Below are 23,349 nucleotides of genomic sequence, written 5' to 3'. Positions count from 1 at the left end.
TATTTATTTATTTTTTTAAATTATTCATTAGTTAGGAAGGGAGAATTTAAATTCTGAATGTCTTCGTTGGAAACACGAGGTACTGGTTAAGCTACAAACTTCTAGGCATAACAACAATGTTCTGAACATACAAAATATGGGTATTCCAAAGCCTGATAATGTTGCTGACTACCTATATCATCCACCTAAATCTTGTGTTCTGCATGTAATTCATTCCTCAAAAAGTCTCAGTTGAGAGCTCATGATCTTAAAGTTCCCAATTCATGAAAAAAAAGGGGGGGGGGGGGGTGATGAAAGATTCAATAATAGAGAACTAAGTTTCTGTAAAGATCACAGAGAGAACAAGTGTATATGAACAATCACAAGGAAGAGAAAGTGCAAGAAAGTTATGGCCTGTTTGGAAGTTTTAAAAAGGAGGGGGAGTAGATTAGAGGAAGGGAGAGTAATTCAATTACATTATTTCGAAGTTTTTTAAGGAATGAGGGGGAGGAGTTTGGAGAGGTTTGGAGGGGTTTCAACCACCTCTAACCCCTCATTTTTAATTCTCCCAAATTGGAGAGATTTGGAGGGAGAGTAGAATAGATAAATTATTGACTAGATAAATTTCTCAATTTACCCTTTCTAAATTAATAATAGACCAATATTGCAAGTCTATTTTCAAATAAGGGTAAATTTGTCTATTTTAATTATTTCTTCTCCTCTCCATCCTAATTTTTAAAACATCCAAATAAGGGGAAGGGCTAATTACTCCCTTCCCCTTTACTAATTTTAAAAACATCTAAACAAGGTAGAGGGGAAACATTCCCCTCTACTCTCCTCCCCTCTACTCCCCTCTACTCTCCTCCTTCTCTAAACTTCCAAATAGGCCATTAAGAGGAGAGAGAGAGAGAGAGAGAGAAGAATGTAGAAACTTCTATTCAATTCCAAAGAATTCTTGCATACATTACATTAGTGCCCACAGAGTGGTTTATATACAACAAGAATAAGCTAAGCCATTAAGTTAAGCTCCCGATATTTGGGGAGTTAGTTACACTGCACTAGCTGAATTAGTTACGCTGCTCTAACTGAGTTTTGCGCCAAGACTGAACTGCCAATTGACACAGATTAGAGTGATGTGCACTGTTTCATTAAAGCACCTGAGAGAGTCAACACATAAGTGAAAACGGTGCATTTGATTACCCAATATTATGTAAAATGAAATGGTGCGTTTTCTTCACATATAATCTTCTTCTTCTTCACAGGCCTGGAATTGGAATTGTGTAAACATGTTTTGTGTGAGGATCAAGACAAAGATGGCCTTTAGAGTGAGTAGGATATCCAATGAAGATACCTTCCCTAGTCCTAGGTTCAAGCTTGTGATCAATGTAAGGTCTAAGATTGGGATAACAAGCACAACCAAAGACTTTAAATTGAGACAGGTCAGGTGAGGTGGAGTAAATGGTAGACCAAGGAGATTGCCAATCAAGAACAGAGGTGGGAAGCACATTAATCAAAGAAATAGCAATCTGCACTGCAAAAGTCCAAAAGGAATATGATAAAGAAGCCTGAGATAAAAGAGTAATGGCAGTCTCTATGATATGCCTGTGTTTCCTCTCTACAACCCTATTTTGTTAAGGTGTATAAGGACATGATATATGATGAGCAATACCATGGTTGGACAAATAAGCTTTAAACTCATTAGAAGTAAATTCTCCTCCTCCATCAGACATAAAGGTCTTGATTTTCAAGGAGAATTGATTGGCAACCATAGCATTGAAATGAACAAATTTAGTAAAAGCTTCAGATTTGGATTTAAGCATATAAAGCCAAATAAACCTAGAGTAATGATCAACAAATAAAATGTAATACTTATAACCATTGACAGAAACAGCAGATGCAGGACCCCACAAGTCAGAATGCACAAGTTCAAAGGGAGAAGAAGCTTTAAAATCAGAATGTGGAAATGAAAGATTGTGCATTTTACCATACAAGCAGTGAGTACAAGTGTGATCCTTAACATTATTATTCTGTACAGATCTGACGTTAGGAAATAAGCAATGGAGAGCTTGATCATTAGGATGACCAAGTCTCTTATGCCAAAGAGTCTTATTAAAAATAGGTGATCTAGAAGTGGTATTACAGGCCTTAGATGACAAGAAAAGTTGAGAAGCCTGATGAGGATAGATGGGGTAAACACCACCTTCACTCCTGTCCTGGTAGAGAATTTTTCCCGTGTCCAGGGCCTGGATTGAAAGAATATTTTCATCAAAATAGCACCAGCAGTTATTGTCATGACATATTTTTTGAACAAATGCAAGATTAGAGGCAATGGATGGAACTCTAAGTACATTATGAAGTTGAAGACCAGAAGAAGAAGAGGGAATAAGGGCTGTACCTATATGTGTAATAGGTAATGTCTGACCATTACCAACAGTAATATGATCTTGAGTGGTGTATGGCAAGTTGAGCTGGTTAAGACTAGTAGTCACATGATCGGTGGCTGCACTGTCAGCAAGCCAAGGTTGATCTTGAGTGAAGCTGGCATTTGAAGCAGTAGCCATTGCTGCAAGCTTTGCAGGTGGATGCTTGCCTTGATAGGCATAGTCCATCCTATGATAGCAGTCCACAGCCAAATGACCAAGTTTTCCACAAATTTGACAAATAGGCCTATCTGATTTTGCACCACAAGAACTGGATTAACCTTGTTGGAAATGATTGAATGGACTGAATTGTTGAGATTGACCATTTGATCCTCTACCACCTCTGCCTTCTCTATTATTGAAGTTTCCCCTGCCTCTTCCTCTATACTGATTTTGATTATAGCCATTGCCATTAGATTTCTGATTAGTCAATGCAGCTAAGGCAAAGATTGAGTCTTTAACATCTAATCCTTCATTGAGAGACTCTTCTTCTGCATTTAGCATAGTAGAAAGTTCATCAAACCTAAGCTGAGTGCTCCTAGTTCTGATTGCAGATCGGAATGCATTATACTCCAACAGAAAGTAATTTATCCCCAACAACTTTGATTTTCTGAAGATAAACATCAACAGTATCGTTTCCTTTCCTCAAATTATGAAGCTCACTCTTAAGATTCATGATGTGAGACCTTGACACTGAGGAAAACCTATTTTCAAGCACCTTCCATGCTTCAACAGCAGAAGCACATCCAACAGTGAGTGCTAGTACAGATGGAGACAAAGTTGAACTTATAAAGGTAAGCAAAGCTTTTTTCCTTTGATTTCCAGATCAAGAAATCTGGATTCCAAACTATATAATTGGCATTATCTAACTTCACTGTCATCATATTTAACATATTAGACAGAAGTAAGAGAGGCTGATTTACCAGATGACATTGAAGAAGTAGATGAGGACGAAGCCGTTGTTGAAGATTGATTCGCGGCAGTAGTTGCGTGCTCTGCTACCATGATGAAAGATTCAATAACAGAGAACTAAGCTTCTGTAAAGATCACAGAGAGAACAAGTGTATATGAACAATCACAAGGAAGAGAAAGTGCAAGAAAGTTAAGGAACGAGAGAGAGAGAGAGAAGAATGTAGAAACTTCTATTCAATTCCAAAGAATTCTTGCATACATTACATTAATGCCCACAGAGTAGTTTATATACAACAGGATTAAGCTAAGCCATTAAGTTAAGCTCCTGATATTTGGGGAGTTTGTTTACACTGCACTAGCTGAATTAGTTTCACTGCTCTAACTGTGTTTCGCGCCAAGACTGAACTGCCAGTTGACACAGATTAGAGTGATGCGCACCGTTTCATTAAAGCACCTGAAGGCTGAGAGAGTCAACACATAAGTGAAAACGGTGCGTTTGATTGCCCAATATTATGTAAAATGAAACGGTGCGTTTTCTTCTTCTTCACAGGCCTGGAACTGGAACTGAGTTCAACAGGAGTGATGTTTGTTAACAATTTAACTGTTTCAAATGAAGGGTGTTACAAGTTACAAGTCTGCACAGGAAGATGAAAATTCGTTTTCGATGTGTTTATACAGTGACTTGAAAGTAGTGGGCCTTTCTTATAAATTTCTCTTTGCAACAGAAACACAGAATTTATCAAACTTGTTTTCTATAGAAATGCAAATAAGCAGATTTCTATTTTTCATTCACAAGAATGAATATAGAGAAAGGAATTTGAACGTGGCTAACCTTAATGCCTTGTGCTCCCAATGTAAAATGTCATGATAAAACACATCATTTTTGTGAGATGAGATACTATTGTCTAGTGCTCCCAAAGTATCCAATAATTTTGTTCAATCGTGCATTTGTTTGCATGGAGGAGAGGAAAGGGAATGGAGTGTTTTTTAAACTTTAAAATTTTAAATAATCTTGTTTTAATGGGAGATAGGGAGGAGGGAGGGAAATCTTATTTTTTATTTCCCGAATTTGGAGTATTTAAAACTATTAAATTGCTTTTCACATTACACATGAAAAGGAAAATCTATCATTTTTCTTATTAAACAATAAGGTCATGGAAATAATTTTATTTTATTTTTCACAATTAGTGATTATATTTTGTTACCAAATAAAATATGGGGGTTTTCTAAAAATAAAATAAAATGTGAGTTATATTAATCAGTGCTCTTAAAGCAATTGTTAATAAATTATTTTTAAAAAGTTTAAATACCACTTTTTATGGAAAATATAAAAAACTGTCAAAAAATCATTTGCTTTTTTCTTTTCTAATAGAAAATTTTCTACAAATATATCATAAATCAATGTTCTTAGGATATCCGTTAATTTTTCCCTTAATATATTTTAGATACTAACTCATTTTACTGTAATTTGGCACAAAATTTGGAAACTTATTATAGATCACATGCTTCAAAACCCGTGACAGATGGTCGCTAATTTAAGGAACAAATGATTTATGAGTGGTGGGTCAATTACATGATTGTACAGCAATGAATACCTCATATTCGAGTAATGTTAAAAAGAACCGGTGTAAATTATTATAGATAGGGGTTGTTTCTTGTTTGATCAAAGATAAGGCAATGAATTTTCAATCGGTCTCAACATTTAATTAGAAGTTGTGATAATTACATACTGTGTAAGTGGCACAAAACTAAAATTGTGTTTTGAAAACACGATTTTAGTTGGAGTATGTACAAGTACAATGGTATGTGACTTAGAGGGTGTTCAGTACATGCACTTAAAAACTGAAAACATGTGTTTGAAAACATGTATGAAAATACGTGTAGGTGAAAAAGTGTGTAAAAATACGTGTAATGTTATTTAAAAACTGAAAACATGTGTTTGAGTAGGTTTACCAAACGAGGTTAGCATGTGAAACAATAATTAGCATTAGCATTTAGTTACTGCCATTTACTTAGCATCATACCATCATCTAGTTGAACAAGTTCACAAAATCTATTACCTATATAAAAAGGGCGAGGATCTCTATTTACGTATAGTGCCTTTGGTTTGATCAATTTGGTAAGGCAAAAACTCACCATTTCATGCTAGCTTTGTAATTTGTTTAAGCCAGCCCTTTTTTTCCCTTCTCTTTCTTTCTTCCATTTAGTACACTCATTTGGTTTGATCTCATTTTATGTTTTCTATTGTTTAATACATAAAGTCATGTTTATTACACACACTCTTTCATACAAACTTACACGTTGAAATCATAACTTCAAGTCACAGTCTTTCAGTGCATTTTGCGTTTGTGTATAAATTTGTGTGAAAGAGTGTGTGTAATAGTATTTATCCTAATATTTATATATGCAAACACACTGTTGTTATACTAATACAATAAATAAAAGGTACCCTAGATTTTCCAAAAATGCCCCCTCCCCCCTCTATTTAATGTTAAAATTTTAAAATATTAAGTAAATTTTAGGTGACGGCCCCCTTTTATTAAAAAAAAAAGTATAAATGATTTTTAATTTATTGTTATCTCTTTTATTTTTCCTTTTAATATTGACTTTTTCGTCATATATAAGTCATTAATTTTATGAGCATTTAAAGTATAAGTTAATAAAAAGGAGTGGGTTCCAGTTAACTCAACTAGTAAAATCTCTGATAGTTGTATAAGAGATTTAGAGTTCAATCCCGCCTACACCACCAAAAATTGATTGGTGTCTTGGTCTGATGATAAAGAGCTATTATCTAGAACGGATGCCATAGGATGAAACTCTCTCAAAAAAAAAAAGTTAATAAAAGGGTAAATTGTAAATTACACCCCTGAAGTTTAGGGGTGATTGGATTTTACACCCTGAAATTTCAAATTTTGAATTTTACTCCTTGAAATTTGGTGATATTTGAATTTTACACCCCAATGTTTCAAAATTTAGATTTTACCTCTAATATTTTTGGAGTGTTTAGATTTTACTCCCTAAAGTTTTAAAGTGTTTAGATTTCACACCTTAAAGTTTCAGAATTTGGGGGTGTAAAATCCAAACACCCCAAACTTCAGAAGGTAAAATCTAAATTCTAAAATTTCAGGGTATAAAATCTAATCACTCCCAAACTTTAGGGATGTAATTTGCAATTTACCCTAGTGGGAACACTTCTTGTATTAAGCACTTTTTGTCCGCTTTAGGGAGCCAGTCCCTCACGGTTTTGTCACGAAGGGGTGGGAGCTCAGGATTTTCACCCTTTGGGCTTGACACCCAAGTCCCACATCGCCTAAGTAACCCTCCCACTCATAGTTTATAAGCTTCTGGAGCGACCATGAGTGTACCACTACTCAGCACCCCTTTGGGCTTGACACCCGAGTCCCACATCGTCTAAGTAACCCTCCTACTCATGGTTTATAAGCTTCTGGAGCGACCATGAGTGTACCACTACTTAGCACATGTTACTTAGGCGATGTGGGATTCGGGTGTCAAGCCCAAAGGGTGAAAATCCTGAGCTCCCACCCCTTCGTGACAAAACCGTGAGGGACTGACTCCCCAAAGCGGACAAAAACTGCTTAATGCGGGAAGTGTTCCCACATTAGTCTTTATCAAAAGATTTTTGTTGTTTTCTAAAAATAAAGTCATACACATTTATATAAAAAATTAAAACTACTAGAATATAATGATACATTTGATTTGGCCCCCTTCAGAAAATTTTCTAGCTCCACAACTGCTTGGACATCTATGTTGGACTTTTGTTGTTCGATAAGCTATAAAAAGCTGGCTGGGGGAGAGGGGCAGCCAGTATTTTTTTTTCCCTTCCAATATGTAATTTTCCGGAATTATAAGGTGAATAATTAAAATTTTAAAATACAACAAACGTTATAGCATATTTTTGCCACCAGAAATGTATGGGTTGGAACTTGGCATTCAAATTATAGATCTCGCAGGATTTTTGCATTTTTAGTACAGTAATTAACTAACAACTAAACAAAATTGCGTGATTTTAAATAGATTGGTCTCTTTCTATTTTTTGTCCAATGATAGAGTAAGCATTAACACCAATCTAGTGAAAATAATGTTTCAATAAGATAATAGCTAGTCTTCTAATACAAGCATGTAGGGGTGTTCACCAAACCGCATAAACCGCACAAACCGCAAAAACCGCACCAAAACCACCTGCAAAATGGCATAACCGCACCGCACCGCAAGTAATAGTGCACCACACTGCACCCTCTTTATATATTAATATATTTATTTATTTTTAATATTAAATATATTATTAATAGTTTAATAACCCTAGTTTAAAAAAAAAAAAAGTTTAATAACTCTAGCAAGTGTTGACTAAAAAAGCCAACCCAAAATAAAGAAAAACTAGCTCAATAATTAAAAACTTGGCCCAAAAAAGGGAAAAATTAGTTTTGGGCTGAGTAGGAAAAGCCCAAAATTTGGAAAATATACCGACTTCAAACCGCATCTTATACATAGTATCGCACATGTGACCATAAAAATGAGGTGTGGTGCGGTTATGGTTTTGGTTAAACTCTAAACCGCATTACACCACACCACACTACACATGTGACCGCAAAAACAAGATGCGGGTGCAGTTATGGTTTTAGCTAAACCACATCGCAAAGTGCGGTGCTAAAAATGGCCTAAAACCACACCGCATCGCACCGCGAACACCCCTACAAGCATGCATCAAACTCAATACTTTACGTTTCAAAGTTAACATGCGAACAATACCTCTCTCTCTCTCTCTCTCTCTCTCTCTCTCTCTCTCTCTCTCTATATATATATATATATATATATATCAACAAACTAACTTTGATTATTGTTAATGCTTTCTCATATGAATCTCTCAGATACTATTCATCAACAAACTAAATTTAATTACTTTCTCCCAAAAAAAAAAAAAAAAACTAAATTTAATTATTGCTAATGCTTTCTCATCTGAATCTCTCTCTCTCAAATACACATTCAATTCCAAAGTTGCTGAGGTCGCCACCGCTGCTTCTTTGAGATTGTACTGAGCTCTGACTAGTCCATCTAGGTCACGATCTGGTTCGCAATGGGTGGGGGTAGAATCTTATTAATAATATATATGCCAAAATAGAGCGCTTAACATATTTATATTCATAGTCCGAACAATTCAGAATTAATTAGAAGTCTTCAAAGGTATATTCAGAAATTTTCTTGGAAGAAATTTTTTAATGCTAAGAGCTTTGTAAATCAGTAGTATTGCTTGTTCTCTTTTTCGAACAAAACCAAGGTTTAAATCATTTGTTCCTAATATTATAGTTATTGAATTATAATAAAAAAAAATAGTAAAAAAAAAGAAGAAAGAAAGAAATGTTCCAATTTGAAAACCAAGAATAACAACTAAATAGGGCAAATCAATATAACCCGCGCAAAAAAAAAAAAAAAAAAAAACCGGGTGTGTTACCAATTTTCCATAAAAGTAAAAAGTTCACTCAAATTTGATTGTATTAATTAAATTGAAAGCATTCAATATACATAGATATTTTAATGTGCACCCATTGCCCATGACCCAATAGGTAGTCCAACTACTCACAGTTTTTTCTCTTTGGCAAGGAAGGCGTGAATGCTACAATTACTCGGAAAATTACCAATATATATATATATATATATATATATATATATTCAATCAATTAAGATTCTATTTTCAAAATACAGTTATAGTTTTAAAAAAGCATAAATGGTAAAAATATTGAATACATCCTTATTTTCCTATAATAAAATAACAAAGAATCACACACACCGTGTAAACCTTATCTACAAAAATAAAAAAATCAATAATCATTTATAAAATAAATAAATAAATAAAATCTATCTCAATTATTAAAGAGCTTATATTACAAAGAATTATACAAAGTAATTCTATCTTGTAAATTTCAGAAAAGTTACATATATCCTTATAATGTGTAATAAAATCTGTCACAAAAATTACTAAGAAGCTACAGTGAACCTTCTTAGCTTACGCTATATAAACAAAGAAAATTGGCACACGTAGTACAATTCACCATGAGCTCTTAGCATTGGCTCTCTCTCTCTCTGGAACCCTTTTATTATCCCAAGCTCTATTTGTATTTTCACTAAAAAAAAAAAAAAAAACCGGCTGTGTACCAATTTTCCATAAAAGTAAAAAGTTCACTCAAATTTGATCGTATTAATTAAATAGAAAGCATTCAATATACATAGATATTTTAATGTGCACCCATTGCCCGTGACCCAATACGTAGTCCAACTACTCACACTTTTTCTCCTTTAGTGCTACGCAAGGAAGGCGTGAATGCTATAATTACTCGGAAAATTACAAAAAAAAAGTTTCAATCAATTAAGATTCTATTTTCAAAATACAGTTATGTTTTACAAAACCATAAATGGTAAAAATATTGAATACATCCTTATTTTCCTATAATAAAATAACAAAGAGTCACACACACCACGTAAACCTTATCTACAAAAATAAAAAATCAATAATCATTTATAAAATGAAAAAAAAAAAAAAATCTAACTCAATTATTAAAGAGCTTATATTACAAAAAGTTACATATTACACACAGTAATTTTATCCTGTAAATTCCAGAAAAGTTACATATTACACAGAATAATCTTATCTTGTAAATTTCATGGAAGTTACATATAACCATGAAATTTACATATAACCATATAACACGTAGTAAGATCTATCACAGAAATTACTAAGAACTTACAGTGAAACTTCTTAGCTTACACTATATAAACAAAGAAAATTGTCACACACTGTACAATTCACCATAAGCTCTTAGCATTGTCTCTCTCTCTCTCTCTCTCTCTCTCTCTCAAACCCTTTTATTATACCAAGCTCTATTTGTATTTTCATTAAAAAAAAAAAAAAAAAAACCCTTATTTGTTCTTCTTGGACTACGAGTACACAGTAACAAACTCACTCTCTAATCTCTATTAGGTTTCATTGTTATGTCTACTTTGAGGTTTCGAAAGCCTAGCGAGATAGGTGATGAAGGACAAGAAGACTTGTGGTCAGTCTCCAAGACCCACAAACGGAGATGGAGGATGGCTTTCACGGCCATATCTTTCACCAGGCTCCTTTTTTCTTTGTCCAAGAAAGTCCTTGACAAGGATGGCTCTCTCTTGCGCACCCTTTCCTACGTTGCCATTGACGTGCAGCGTATCAACGAGGACTCCCCACGTGACAACAAACCCGTTTCTTTGCTTACTGTTGATCCAAAGAAGCTCCGCGATACGGTAAGGGACAAAAACTTTGAGTCTTTGAGTGAGTTTGGCGGGGTTAAAGAACTTGCTTTAATTCTTGAAACTGATGTAAAAAACGGTATCAATGGCTGTGAGGCTGATCTTATTCATAGACAGGATGTCTTTGGTGCCAACAAATACCAAAAACCACCACCAAAAATGTTTCTAAGATTTGTGTTTGATGCATTTAAAGATACGACTATTTTAATATTATTGGCATGTGCTGTTCTCTCTCTTGGCTTTGGTATCAAGCAACATGGTTGGGAAGATGGGTGGTATGATGGTGGGAGTATTATTCTTGCTGTCTTTTTGGTGGTTGCTGTGTCTGCAGTGAGTGACTTTAAACAATCAAAGCAATTTCAGAAGCTTTCAACAAAGAGTAGTGATATAAGAGTGGAAGTTGTGAGAGATGGGAGGCGCCAACCTATATCGATATTTGATGTTGTTGTGGGTGATATTGTGTGCTTAAAGATTGGTGATCAAGTTCCCTCTGATGGGTTATTCTTGGAAGGGCATTCTTTGAAGGTGGATGAGTCTAGCATGACTGGTGAAAGTGACCACATTGAGATCAATCAAGGGAATCCCTTTATGTTATCAGGCACAAAGGTCACAGATGGCTATGGTTTCATGCTCGTCACTTCTGTGGGCATGAACACTGCATGGGGTGAGATGATGAGTTCTATAAATCGTGACTTGAATGAGGAGACGCCATTGCAAGCACGCCTCAACAAGCTAACTTCTTATATAGGGAAGATTGGTCTGTTGGTGGCTGCACTTGTTCTTGTTGTTATGTTGATTCGGTACTTCACAGGGAACACTAGAGATGACAAAGGAAACAAGGAATTCATTGGCAGCAAGACAAAGTTTAATGATTTGATGAATGTAGTAGTGAGTATTGTCTCTGCTGCCGTTACTATCATTGTGGTGGCTATTCCAGAAGGCTTACCTCTGGCTGTTACTCTAACTCTGGCTTATTCAATGAAATGCATGATGGCTGATAATGCTATGGTCAGAAAACTATCTTCTTGCGAGACAATGGGCTCGGCTACAATAATCTGCACAGACAAAACAGGCACTCTTACACTAAATGAAATGAAAGTTACAGAGTTTTGGCTTGGAAAGGAAGCAGTGAAAGATGACACTTTTGCGGGTTTGGCAGGTAATATTCTCAAACTACTACAACAAGCAGTTAGCTTAAACTCAACTGGTACAGTATACAAACCACATTCTACATCAGTTCCTGAAATTTCTGGTAGTCCAACTGAGAAAGCAATTCTTTCTTGGGCTGTGTTTAATTTAAATACAAGTGTTGAAGCAGTAAAGCAGAATTATAACATAATCCAGGTAGAGGCCTTCAATTCAGAGAAAAAGAGAAGTGGGGTTTTGGTGAAGAGGAACAATGAGAAGACCATTCATACTCATTGGAAGGGAGCTGCTGAAATGACATTAGCCATGTGTTCTACGTATTATGATAGAGAAGGGGTGCTGAAAGTAATGGATGAGGAAGAAAAGTTGCAGCTTGAGACTATTATTAAGAATATGGCACAAAAAAGCCTAAGATGCATTGCATTTGCCTACAAAGAAGCTGAAGAAGAAAGTGGACAAGTACTTGAGAAGCTTGAAGAAAATGGGCTGACATTATTAGGGTTACTTGGCTTGAAGGATCCATGTCGGCCAGGAGTCAGTGCAGCTGTGGAGTCTTGCAGGGCTGCTGGAGTGAATATCAAAATGATCACTGGTGACAATGTGCATACAGCAAGGGCTATTGCCCTTGAATGCAAGATTCTCAATCCTTATGAGGATTTGGATGATGAAGCTGTAGTTGAAGGGGTGCAATTTAGAAATTACTCACCTGAAGAGAGAATGGAAAAAGTTGACACAATCCTTGTAATGGCCAGGTCATCTCCTTTTGACAAACTTCTTATGGTACAATGCTTGAAGCATAAAGGTCATGTGGTTGCAGTTACAGGTGATGGAACTAATGATGCACCTGCACTAAAGGAAGCAGACATTGGGCTTTCAATGGGGATCCAAGGAACTGAAGTGGCAAAAGAGAACTCAGATATAGTCATCTTGGATGACAATTTTACCTCTGTGGTAACAGTATTGAGGTGGGGAAGGTGTGTATACACTAATATTCAAAAATTTCTTCAGTTTCAGCTCACAGTGAATGTTGCTGCCCTTGTTATCAACTTTGTTGCAGCTGTTTCTTCTGGTAAGGTCCCTTTGACTGCAGTCCAACTATTATGGGTGAATCTGATAATGGATACATTGGGAGCTTTAGCCTTGGCTACTGAGAAACCCACTAATGATCTTATGGAAAAGCCACCTGTTGGTCGATCGGAGCCACTTATAACAAGAATCATGTGGAGGAATCTCATAGCACAGGCTGTGTATCAAGTAACCATCTTATTGGTTTTACAATTTAAGGGAAAATCCATCTTTGGTGTAAAGGAGAGCATTAAGAGCACCCTCATTTTCAATACTTTTGTCCTCTGCCAAGTATTCAATGAATTTAACGCAAGGAAACTAGAGAAGAAGAATATATTCAAAGGGATACTTACGAACAAGCTGTTTATGGCAATTGTTGGGATCACCATAGTTCTTCAGCTGGTGATGGTGGAGTTTCTGAAGAGGTTTGCCAATACTGAGAGACTGGATTGGGGGCAATGGGGTGTTTGCATTGGACTTGCAGCTTTGTCATGGCCAATTGGTTGGCTTGTAAAGTGCATCCCAGTTTCAAGCAAGCAGTTGGGAAACCAAAGAGCTTCTGTATCCTGAAAGACCAGCCAATATCAGCCCTTAGCCTAATGACAGGAATGTTTTAAGTACTTAGCTTTCATTTGTTTCTCAAATCAAGTTTATGTAAATATTCAATTTGATTTCTAGCTGTTTGCCTCATCATGTCATGAATGGAATTTTCTTGAATAGAAGATGAAAGATATTCATTCAATATGCCTATGGAGATTTGCTATTATTTTCAGTTTAGAATTCATACTGCTCTCAAGTTGATATATAAAGTAACTGCTTAAGATGCAACCAGTAAACTACCTTGTGGATGAAGACTGAAAAAAGTCATTTTCCAAGGTTGCGATATATATCATATAAGTAAATAACTAGTTCTCTTTTTGCACTAACAGAATTTTGTATAAGATTTCTCAAACTAGGGTACACTTTGATGCAACCTATTTTCCCATATAAAAGTAATTAATAAACAGCTCCAGTTTGTGGCCAACTAGGTAGGTATACAGGAGAGGGGGAAAATAAGGAGAAGAATCCAGAAGAATGTATTCACACAGGTCATTTCTAAGAGTTACAGTTGAAGAAGGAAAGAAATTTTAGCAGTAACACAGGTCATTGAATCAAAAAAATAAAAATAAAAATGCAAGTGCGTGTGCGCGCGCGCGCGCACACACACACACACACACATATATATATAAGAAAACATTTGTAATAATATGGACCTAATGCCTTGCATGAAATTATGGGCACTTTAACCTCATGATAGGTTTTCTCTTTGACACGTTTCGAGTAGGCATAATAAAAAACAAGTACTAGGTTTGCTTATTGAGGCATGGTAAAAGAAATTTTAAGTCAATTTATTGTATTTATGCATTATGTGTATACAAAAGCATTTGCAAAGTTTCATAGGTATAGCATTGCAAGCCAATAGAAAAGAGTCTTTCTAGATTTGGCAAAAGCAAAATAGCTCCTAACTTAATTCTAATGGGGGCTTAACCGGATTTAAAATTTTAAATTGGTGCAATAGTCAATAACAAGGGCTATTACACTGTGGAATAGCACTTAAATGTGAGAGAGAAAAGCTAAAAAGTTAAAAGATTAAAAAAAATTTGTGATCCAAGTATAGAGATTAAAAGAGAACCTTTTTCTTTTTAATCCTATCCCGAGGCCAACCTGACTTGAGAAGGGCGGTAAACAAACAAAGCTATTTATAAACAACTCGAGCTTCACTTGGAAAAAGGCTAGTTTATGTTCATTTGTTTAGCAAACATCCCAGGGTCAAGCCCAAATATAAACTTGACTATTAAACAAGCCAATTTGAATCATAATAATGTGTTCTTGAATAAGCTCATGAACATGAGACTTAATTTAACTATATCTTTTCCTCAAAAAAAAAAAAAAAATTATATTTAATATTATATTTTTATATGTATGTTTGTGTAAAAGTATACGGCTTGAAATTAGATTGTATAAGTTTGTAAATAAGTTCATATGACATCAAAGTATTATTTATAGTTTATTTGATTATAAAAACGGTCCATTTGTAGTAAAAATTCATAAGTTTGTGAAGGAAAAAAAATAAATTTAGTCATTGTTTTACTATATATGGAAAAAAAAAAAGTTAATCAAGTAACTCATAAACAACCTTAAACTTGTTCAACAAGAAAATGAATCAAGGTTGAACATGTAATATTGTTTGGTGACCAGCTCAAGCTTGACTTGTGTTCAAAATAAAATAAAATTAACCAGTCTGAATTTTTAATTTTGACTTGGCTCAGTTTGTTTACAGCCATACTACTGAGCCCACTCTGGCCTTGTGGACCCCTCTGGAAGTGTGTGCGTGTCAGTGTGTGTATATGTACCTTTAAATTTTTATTTTATTATTTTTTGATCTATGGCTGAAATTCAAAAGTAGGAAAACTAAGACAAATAGACTTGCAATTTTACCCAAGGCATTCATCCAATCATACAAAAATCATAACAAAAACTGCTTGATAAAGATTCTTTGATTACTTGTCTAGAGATTTGGTAGTGCCTTTTTTCTTTTTTTCTTTTTTTTAAGTCTTTTAAACCTTTGAAATATTTTATAGTTATAATAGGAGAGAGAAAAGATAAAAAGTTAAAAGATTAAAAAAAATTTGTGATCCAAGTATTGAGATTAAAAGAGAACCTTTTTCTTTTTAATCCTATCCCGAGGCCAACCTGACTTGAGAAGGGCGGTAAACAAACAAAGCTATTTATAAACAACTCAAGCTTCACTTGGAAAAAGGCTAGTTTATGTTCATTTGTTTAGCAAACATCCCAGGGTCAAGCCCAAATATAAACTTGACTATTAAACAAGCCAATTTGAATCATAATAATGTGTTCTTGAATAAGCTCATGAACATGAGACTTAATTTAACTATATCTTTTCCTCAAAAAAAAAAAATTTATATTTAATATTATATTTTTATATGTATGTTTGTGTAAAAGTATACGGCTTGAAATTAGATTGTATAAATTTGTAAATAAGTTCATATGACATCAAAGTATTATTTATAGTTTATTTGATTATAAAAACGGTCCATTTGTAGTAAAAATTCATAAGTTTGTGAAGGAAAAAAAATAAATTTAGTCATTGTTTTACTATATATGGAAAAAAAAAAAGTTAATCAAGTAACTCATAAACAACCTTAAACTTGTTCAACAAGAAAATGAATCAAGGTTGAACATGTAATATTGTTTGGTGACCAGCTCAAGCTTGACTTGTGTTCAAAATAAAATAAAATTAACCAGTCTGAATTTTTAATTTTGACTTGGCTCAGTTTGTTTACAGCCATACTACTGAGCCCACTCTGGCTTTGTGGACCCCTCTGGTAGTGTGTGCGTGTCAGTGTGTGTATATGTACCTTTAAATTTTTATTTTATTATTTTTTGATCTATGGCTGAAATTCAAAAGTAGGAAAACTAAGACAAAATAGACTTGCAATTTTACCCAAGGCATTCATCCAATCATACAAAAATCATAACAAAAACTGCTTGATAAAGATTCTTTGATTATTTGTCTAGAGATTTGGTAGTGCCTTTTTTCTTTTTTTCTTTTTTTTAAGTCTTTTAAACCTTTGAATTATTTTATAGTTATAATAGGATAGTGGCTTCCTCTTCAAAATTCCAGATTCTGGGAAAACCTTCAAACATACTGAATTAGCTTTTGGGAAAGGAACTATGATGCCATCCTCTTTTGCTTGTTTGTGTCAGCAATTTCCCTTTATCATGTGTGTTTATTATGTACGTTGTATATATTTAAAAATAAAATAAATATGTCAATATATGTTTGTAATTATGGGAAAAAAAATACATCAACATATACATACCATGCAATGCCTATTTTCTACAAAAGCAATGCCAAGCCCGATAAAAATCTGCAATTCAATGGGTTTTCGAACCTCCAAGAACAACAAAAACAACAAGGATAATAATACGGTTTCAAGTGCCAGTACTAAAAAGGAACAGAATTCAAAACCTGGAAATCCACATACGGTTATATCTTATATGACAAATTTAAAGAGCCAATCTTCACCTTATTTTACCTTATGCTTTACACAGAGGATCAAATGACAACTCTGCGGAGCTTCAAAAGAAAGGTTGAATGAACTCTGTGAGGAAAAGAGCAGATTCATGATTACCTTGAAGAACATCATGTCTAATATGAATTTAGATGATGAAGCAGAAATGGGCATATTAAATTCAGAAATTGCTTGCCTGAAGAGCAGAGCAAAAAGATTAATTCCTTGCCTTGACTTTTGTACTTGATATTAGAGAAAAGAAAAAGATGACTTCTATTCTTCCTTTTTGGCAAGCTTCTTCAGCAAGCTCAATTTATTTGCTGACTTCTCTGCAGCTTGTCCAACAAGCACTTTTAATAAGCTAAGCAAAAGAATGGGCTGGACCCACATGGTGCAATGCACCGACAAAATTAAGGATCTAGGCTGCGATTGGGTTAGAATTAAAAATTAAAATTATTTCATTATTTAGCTTACTTTTTATATTATTTATAGACTCCATTACATTTTTTGATACTATTTATGGGCTCCACTATACTATTTCAACTAACTTTTACCTTTATTTATAGTACTTTCAGTAGTAATTTTTCAATTTCAGCAAAATAAGCGGTATCTAAATATACTCTAGAGTGGCTAAGGAGAGTTCATTTATAGCTCTTAGATGACAAACCTACATATGTCTTAAGATTTTAAAGATGTGTGTACAGTGTACTATGCCAGAAAAAAAACATTCAAAAGTTGTCCATTTTCATCTCATAGTCAATATCCAATTTATTTTGATGAAGGCCAACCTAGAGCAGCTGAGAGAGACACTCAAAATGGATTTCTTTGTAATCCTGCATTGCTACTCAGCAACCTTCCAAACGTGGCTAGAGTCAGAAGTTATTTTGTATCTAATGTTAATTTTTGAAACATATATCACTGCAAGAAAATTTTCATTTACCCCAAGAGGTAGCATAACGTGTTAGGGACCACCAGAGTTGGTAAAAGAATCAAGTGCATACACTTCTTGGATCTTAGACAAAATGCGCAAGAGCACACCTAATTGAAGTAAAACACACATTTTTCAAATATTATATAAATAACCTCTAATAAAAATATTAATAGCAATAATATATAAAAATAAATAAAAAACCAAAATAGTAATATATTTTCCTATGAGCTAATTTAGATAGTACAATTGTACAAAGTTTGTAAGTTCAAATTTTACATAAACTAGTTATAGAAAGTTTATATGTAACATTTTATATAATGGTCTTGTGCTTAAGAAAACCAACTACGATAGCTATGATTAAAGGAAGTATATGGTTCAATCAAAAAATTCCAAAAGGCAAAGGCCAAAAAGCACAAGAATAGTAAATTATTCTTCATATCTTTTGATATATAGACTTTTATGTATGTGTGTGTGTAATACAGCACCTTAAACATAGTATTTTTCTAACAAGTCAATGGTCCATGACTCCGTGTCATTTCCTTTTTTGAGAAATTAATTTAGTGATTCATATATTTTTTTTAGAATAATAATAAATAAATAAATAAATATCATGCCTTCGTGCTTCTTCAAAAAGCATTACAAAAGTGTGCCTGAGGCATGCTTTATTAATTGACTTTTCTTCAACCAAATGAAGCGCTTAGACCTTGGAGCTTTGAACTTTGAGCTCTTAAGCACACTTCTTTAACAACACTGGGGACTACTCCTCAAGAAGCAGCGGTTAATAGTTCAAATTTCTTCTTCCCATTCTCCTTGAGATCATAATGCACTTATAATTAAATTTAAGGGGCCAAGAATTAAATATATTCCTTTAAAAAAGTAATTTAAATTTGGTTCCTCCAGTTGTAAGTCTTGTCAATGGGGTTCCTCCAAACTAATTCTCGTCACTACCTACATGTCCATGCAAATCTTCTTTTTGCCATTGTCATGTTGACAAATCCCATTGACAAGGCTTATATCTGGTGACCATTTCATCAACCCTAAAGTTTAGAGGAGGTTTTACCTTCGACATACAAGAAGGTTAAGAATACCACTATTATCAATAGCTTTGACCATCCACAAGTTTTCGTTAGCTTAATTGAAAAAAAAAAAAAAAAAGGGTAACGTATATAAAGGAATACTAAGTAACATACCTCTGCCAATATTGAGTTGCTGAAGCAAGGCCAATGAAGGGATTGTATTGGTATTGATGCTTTGTCCAAAGAATTTGCTTATTTGGAGCATTGCATTTCCTGCTAGCAGTTATGAATAATTCTTAAGCATAGTTAATTACAAAATTGGATACCAGAATAATTTAGTTTTTTTACCACTTCATCCTTCAATTCTATTAATAATTTCATGATGAGTTTTCTGATTTTAGGTTCTGTTGTAAATAGCTAAGACATAAATCTTAGGTTCTTGAATTGAAGTATATGTCTTGATTCTTTTCATGTGTTTCAAAATATGTGGATGTTCACTATGTGGATATGTAACAAAACTATTAGACACTGTGCTTAAGAGAATGCAAGTCTAGACTGCTTGGAACCATTCCAGCTGCATTAGAATCCAATCTTCTTAAAGGGTCACAAAAAACGCTAACTCAAAGAAGTAATGATGCTTTTGTAAAGAAAACAAAACATATTATAGCCAAACTCCAATATTTCATATTCAGCAGATGTATTGTTCTAAGAATAAAAAGAAAATTATACTGAACTACATATCATGAGAGCTCAATGCATCATTTTCCATATTTCACTAAGAAATCTGCTTTCCTAGAAACAATTTGTGACAGATGATCTTGATTTCCTGAGGACTAGCCTGGGACAGGACAATTCAAACAACTTTCTGTAGCCTTCCATGCATATTAATCTAAAAGGTTGTGCATCAATCTGAGCCACAATTCAAGTAAAAAATCATGTGAAAAGAGCTTAAAGTACTAAAAAGTAATGTAGCTTAGATCATTATAATGATGGTAAGCAGTTAAAACACAGAACCTGCACACATAATCTAGTAAATATATATAATACAAGCCTTAAAAAAATTAAATCTTTAGGAGTGGAATACCCCAACAACATAGACATAAGAATAATAACATTCGTCGAAGAAAAAGATTCACCTAAACAAACAATAGAGAAAATTGTGACAATTACACTTTCTTCCAGATAAACTCATGAGATGGAAAAATAAAAGAATTTGCACACGGGGCAGCCTCTAACTTTTGAGTAAAAGCCTCTAACAATTTAGGTACCAACAGAATGTAGCAACAAATGGAGAACCAGCTGCCCATCCTTGGCTTCAAAGCATTTATGATGCAGAGATCCAACAATCATCTTCAAACCAGGTCTGCAATCAAACCATTGTCTTACATGGACTCAGGCAAACAAGTTTTTAGTAACTAGTACTGTTAGTTTTTTTTTTTTTCCCAGAATTTCAAGAAGAATAGATGTTCAACAATACTTTTTTGTCCATTTTTTCCCTTTTACTTTTGGGATCAAGGTTTAAAAAAGTACACAATTATATTGATAAGTAGCTGAATGACTCAAGGACAAGAAAAGAATACTAGTAAAATTGTTGTGAAGACAAAATTCTGATATGAAGAAGGGCCCAGACTAAGAGTTTATTGACACTACCAAAATTGTAGCACTTTTTTCATTCTTTCTTTGCATTTTATGAATAAAAGACGAGTAACATTACTTCATAGCCTATTTTCAAAGAGGATCAAGGTCTAAAAGCTGTAGGATGACTCAAGAACAAGAAAAAAAGAAAAGCATACATAATATTTGGCTAAGTTTGTTTGCTTAAATGTAAGACAAAATGTGAATTTAAGCAAATAAGTTATCTTTTCATAATAAGTCAACTTATTTGCTTAAAGTTACTTTTTGTGTGAAAGCAAATAAGCTAGCCAAACACACATTGGATCGAATAAAGGCCCATACAAAGCGTTTTGCATTACTCATTCCTGGCAATACATCACAATAAATAGGTAACCAGCAAAGCACAAAGCAAACTTACGGTAGTTTCCCCATCCCTTGCTTCATAAACATAATTCAACCATCACATTGTTCATAAAATAAACTATATCTCTGCTAAAGCTCTCTCGTCAAAGAATTAGCCTATGACACTGATTAGTTATATATCTCACTTTGTTTTGATAGGTAATTACAAATCACATACCCACACAGGATTAGAGCTATAAAAAAAGCTCTCTTTTTTTCTTTTTTCTTTTTTTTTTTTCTTTTGTTGATTATTCGATACTTAGGGGAGGGAGGCAGGATTTAAATCCTATATGTCTTTGTTAGAAACACCAGGAGATAGTGGTTGAGCTATAAACGTCTTGACATAACAACGAAGTTCTGAACATACAAAATATGGGTATTCCAAAGCTTGCTAATGTTTCTAGTTGCCTACATCATGCACCTTAATCTTGTGATTTTCATATTAATTTGATTCCCAAGAAGTCTCAGTTGAGTGCTCATGATCTTATAGTTTCCAATTCATGAAAAAAAAAAGGGTTTGTTAACATTTTAACTGTTTCAAATGAAGGGTGTTACAAGTCTGCACATGGGTCTATTATAAAGGAAGATGAAAAGTCATTTTCAATGTGTTATATAGTGACTTGAAATTAGTGGGTATTTCCTTTGAATTTCTCTTTGCAACAGAAACACAAAATTTAGGCAGACTGTTTTCTAAAGAAATGCGTATAAGCAGATTTGTATTTTTCATTTACAGGGATGAATACAGAGAAAGGAATTTGAACGTGGCTAACCTTAATGCCTTGAGCTCCCAATATAAAATGTCATGATAAAACACATCATCTATGTGAAATGAGATACTATTGCTCCCACAGTGCTCAATAATTTTGCTCAACTGTGTATTTGTGAAGAGTGGAAAGGGGATTGTGGTATTTAAATAACCTTGTGTTTTTTTGTTTTCTTTTAAAGGAGGAGGGAAAAGATTTTAGGGGACCCATTTTAAAAAATTAAATTTAAAAAAAAAATCGATAATTACATTTACAGGGAGAGAAGAGAATTTGAACATGAAGGGAAGCCTAATTTTTAATTTTCCAAATTTGGAAAGAAAATTATTCCACTTATATTATCTACACTAATATTTAAGAGACTTGTTTAGACTCAAGGGCAGCACTATAGCCAACCCAGGGGTTCAAATAAACCCCCTGGCCAATTTTTAATTTTAGTATATATAAAACTTTTTTTTTACCTCCAAAAATAAAATTTTGAACTCCCTAACTTTAAGTTTTGTTTAAACCTTGCTGAAATGAGCTTGAATATGATCATCTTAATACTATTTTCACATTATTTTTCACAATAAATTTACAATAAAGGTTAAGTGGCAAATTGTAACTGATTTTTATCTAGACCCACAACTTACATCATTTTTTTACATATCTTTAATAACTTGCCACCTAAATTTTGCTATGAAAGTGTTGTGTTAGTAGCAATACTCTTAAAATTGCTCATTCATTAAAAATAAATAAATAAATAAACATTCTCTCTAGAAAATAAATAAATACACTTCAAAAGTAAAAACTTATATCATTTATTATTTTTTCTTAGTTTTATGTTTACTCCCAGTTCTACTTCCAGGTGTTTTACTATTCTTTTTTATCATATATTTTTATATAATTGATATTAAATATAATAAATTATTATTAATTTGACAAAAATATATTATTAGTTAGTTAATTATATTTATTTATGCATTTAATGGTAGTTGTCTTACCAATCTTTAAACTATTAATAATTTTTTTAGACTATATTGTATGTAATATTTAGAATACTATTTTAGATTATTGTATATAATATGAAAGTTGTATATACAAAAAAAAAAAAAAAAAAAAAAAAATCAATTTATTTTTTACTCCCACAACAAATTTCTAGTTCCAACACTATTAACCCCTCTAAAAAATAATCTTGGAGTTGCCACTGTTTGGACTAGACTTTTTTTTTTTGTTACAAAATACCCCCAACAATCCTAGGGTTAAGTAGAGATAAAACTAAAGGATAATCAGGTAAAAATACATGTCTAATTTGTACTAAAAAATTACCTACAAAATAGGAACACTCTATATTCAAGTATTTGAAATGCTCCAACTATGTTTAAGTAGAGACAAAACTAAGCGATAGTAAAAATACAACTCTAATTCTCACTAAAATATTGCCTAAAAAATAAGGTCACTCTCCTATTGATTTTCAAATTGCAAGTTTTTATTTTATTTTTGCTAAAGAAAAGCCTCATCACACACTAAGCAAGTGTGATAAGTTTAGTAACTATTAAATTGCTTTTCACATTACACATAAAAGAAAACTCTATGATTGCTTTGTTCCTATTAAACAATAAAATATATTTTTTTACCAAATAAAATATTTCATGCTCTAGGCATTGCTAATTTCTCTGAATAGGTTGAAGAGAAATCTTTGTTTTATTGAACAAGCTCTTAACCACGATATGCTCGTAGCTTTTCATCTCT

General features: G+C 33.4%; 1 protein-coding gene across 1 annotated transcript; it reads left to right on the top strand.

Moving 5' to 3' along the window:
• The first annotated feature begins 10,088 nt into the window (after positions 1 to 10,088).
• On the top strand, positions 10,089 to 13,560 carry LOC115969033 (putative calcium-transporting ATPase 13, plasma membrane-type). Its single transcript, XM_031088591.1, has one exon. It carries the CDS (start codon positions 10,314 to 10,316, stop codon positions 13,386 to 13,388), a length of 3,075 nt encoding a protein of 1,024 aa, XP_030944451.1. The 5' UTR covers positions 10,089 to 10,313; the 3' UTR covers positions 13,389 to 13,560.
• The last annotated feature ends 9,789 nt before the right edge of the window (positions 13,561 to 23,349 follow it).

The sequence above is a fragment of the Quercus lobata genome, chromosome 11, assembly GCF_001633185.2.
Source record: "Quercus lobata isolate SW786 chromosome 11, ValleyOak3.0 Primary Assembly, whole genome shotgun sequence".
In the NCBI taxonomy this organism is placed as follows: Eukaryota; Viridiplantae; Streptophyta; class Magnoliopsida; order Fagales; family Fagaceae; genus Quercus; species Quercus lobata.
This window is presented reverse-complemented; position numbering and strand designations above follow the sequence as displayed.

Coding starts and splice junctions, on each gene's coding strand:
- LOC115969033 (XM_031088591.1), top strand. CDS start 10,314: ATGTCTACTTTGAGGTTTCGAAAGCCTAGCGAGATAGGTGATGAAGGA.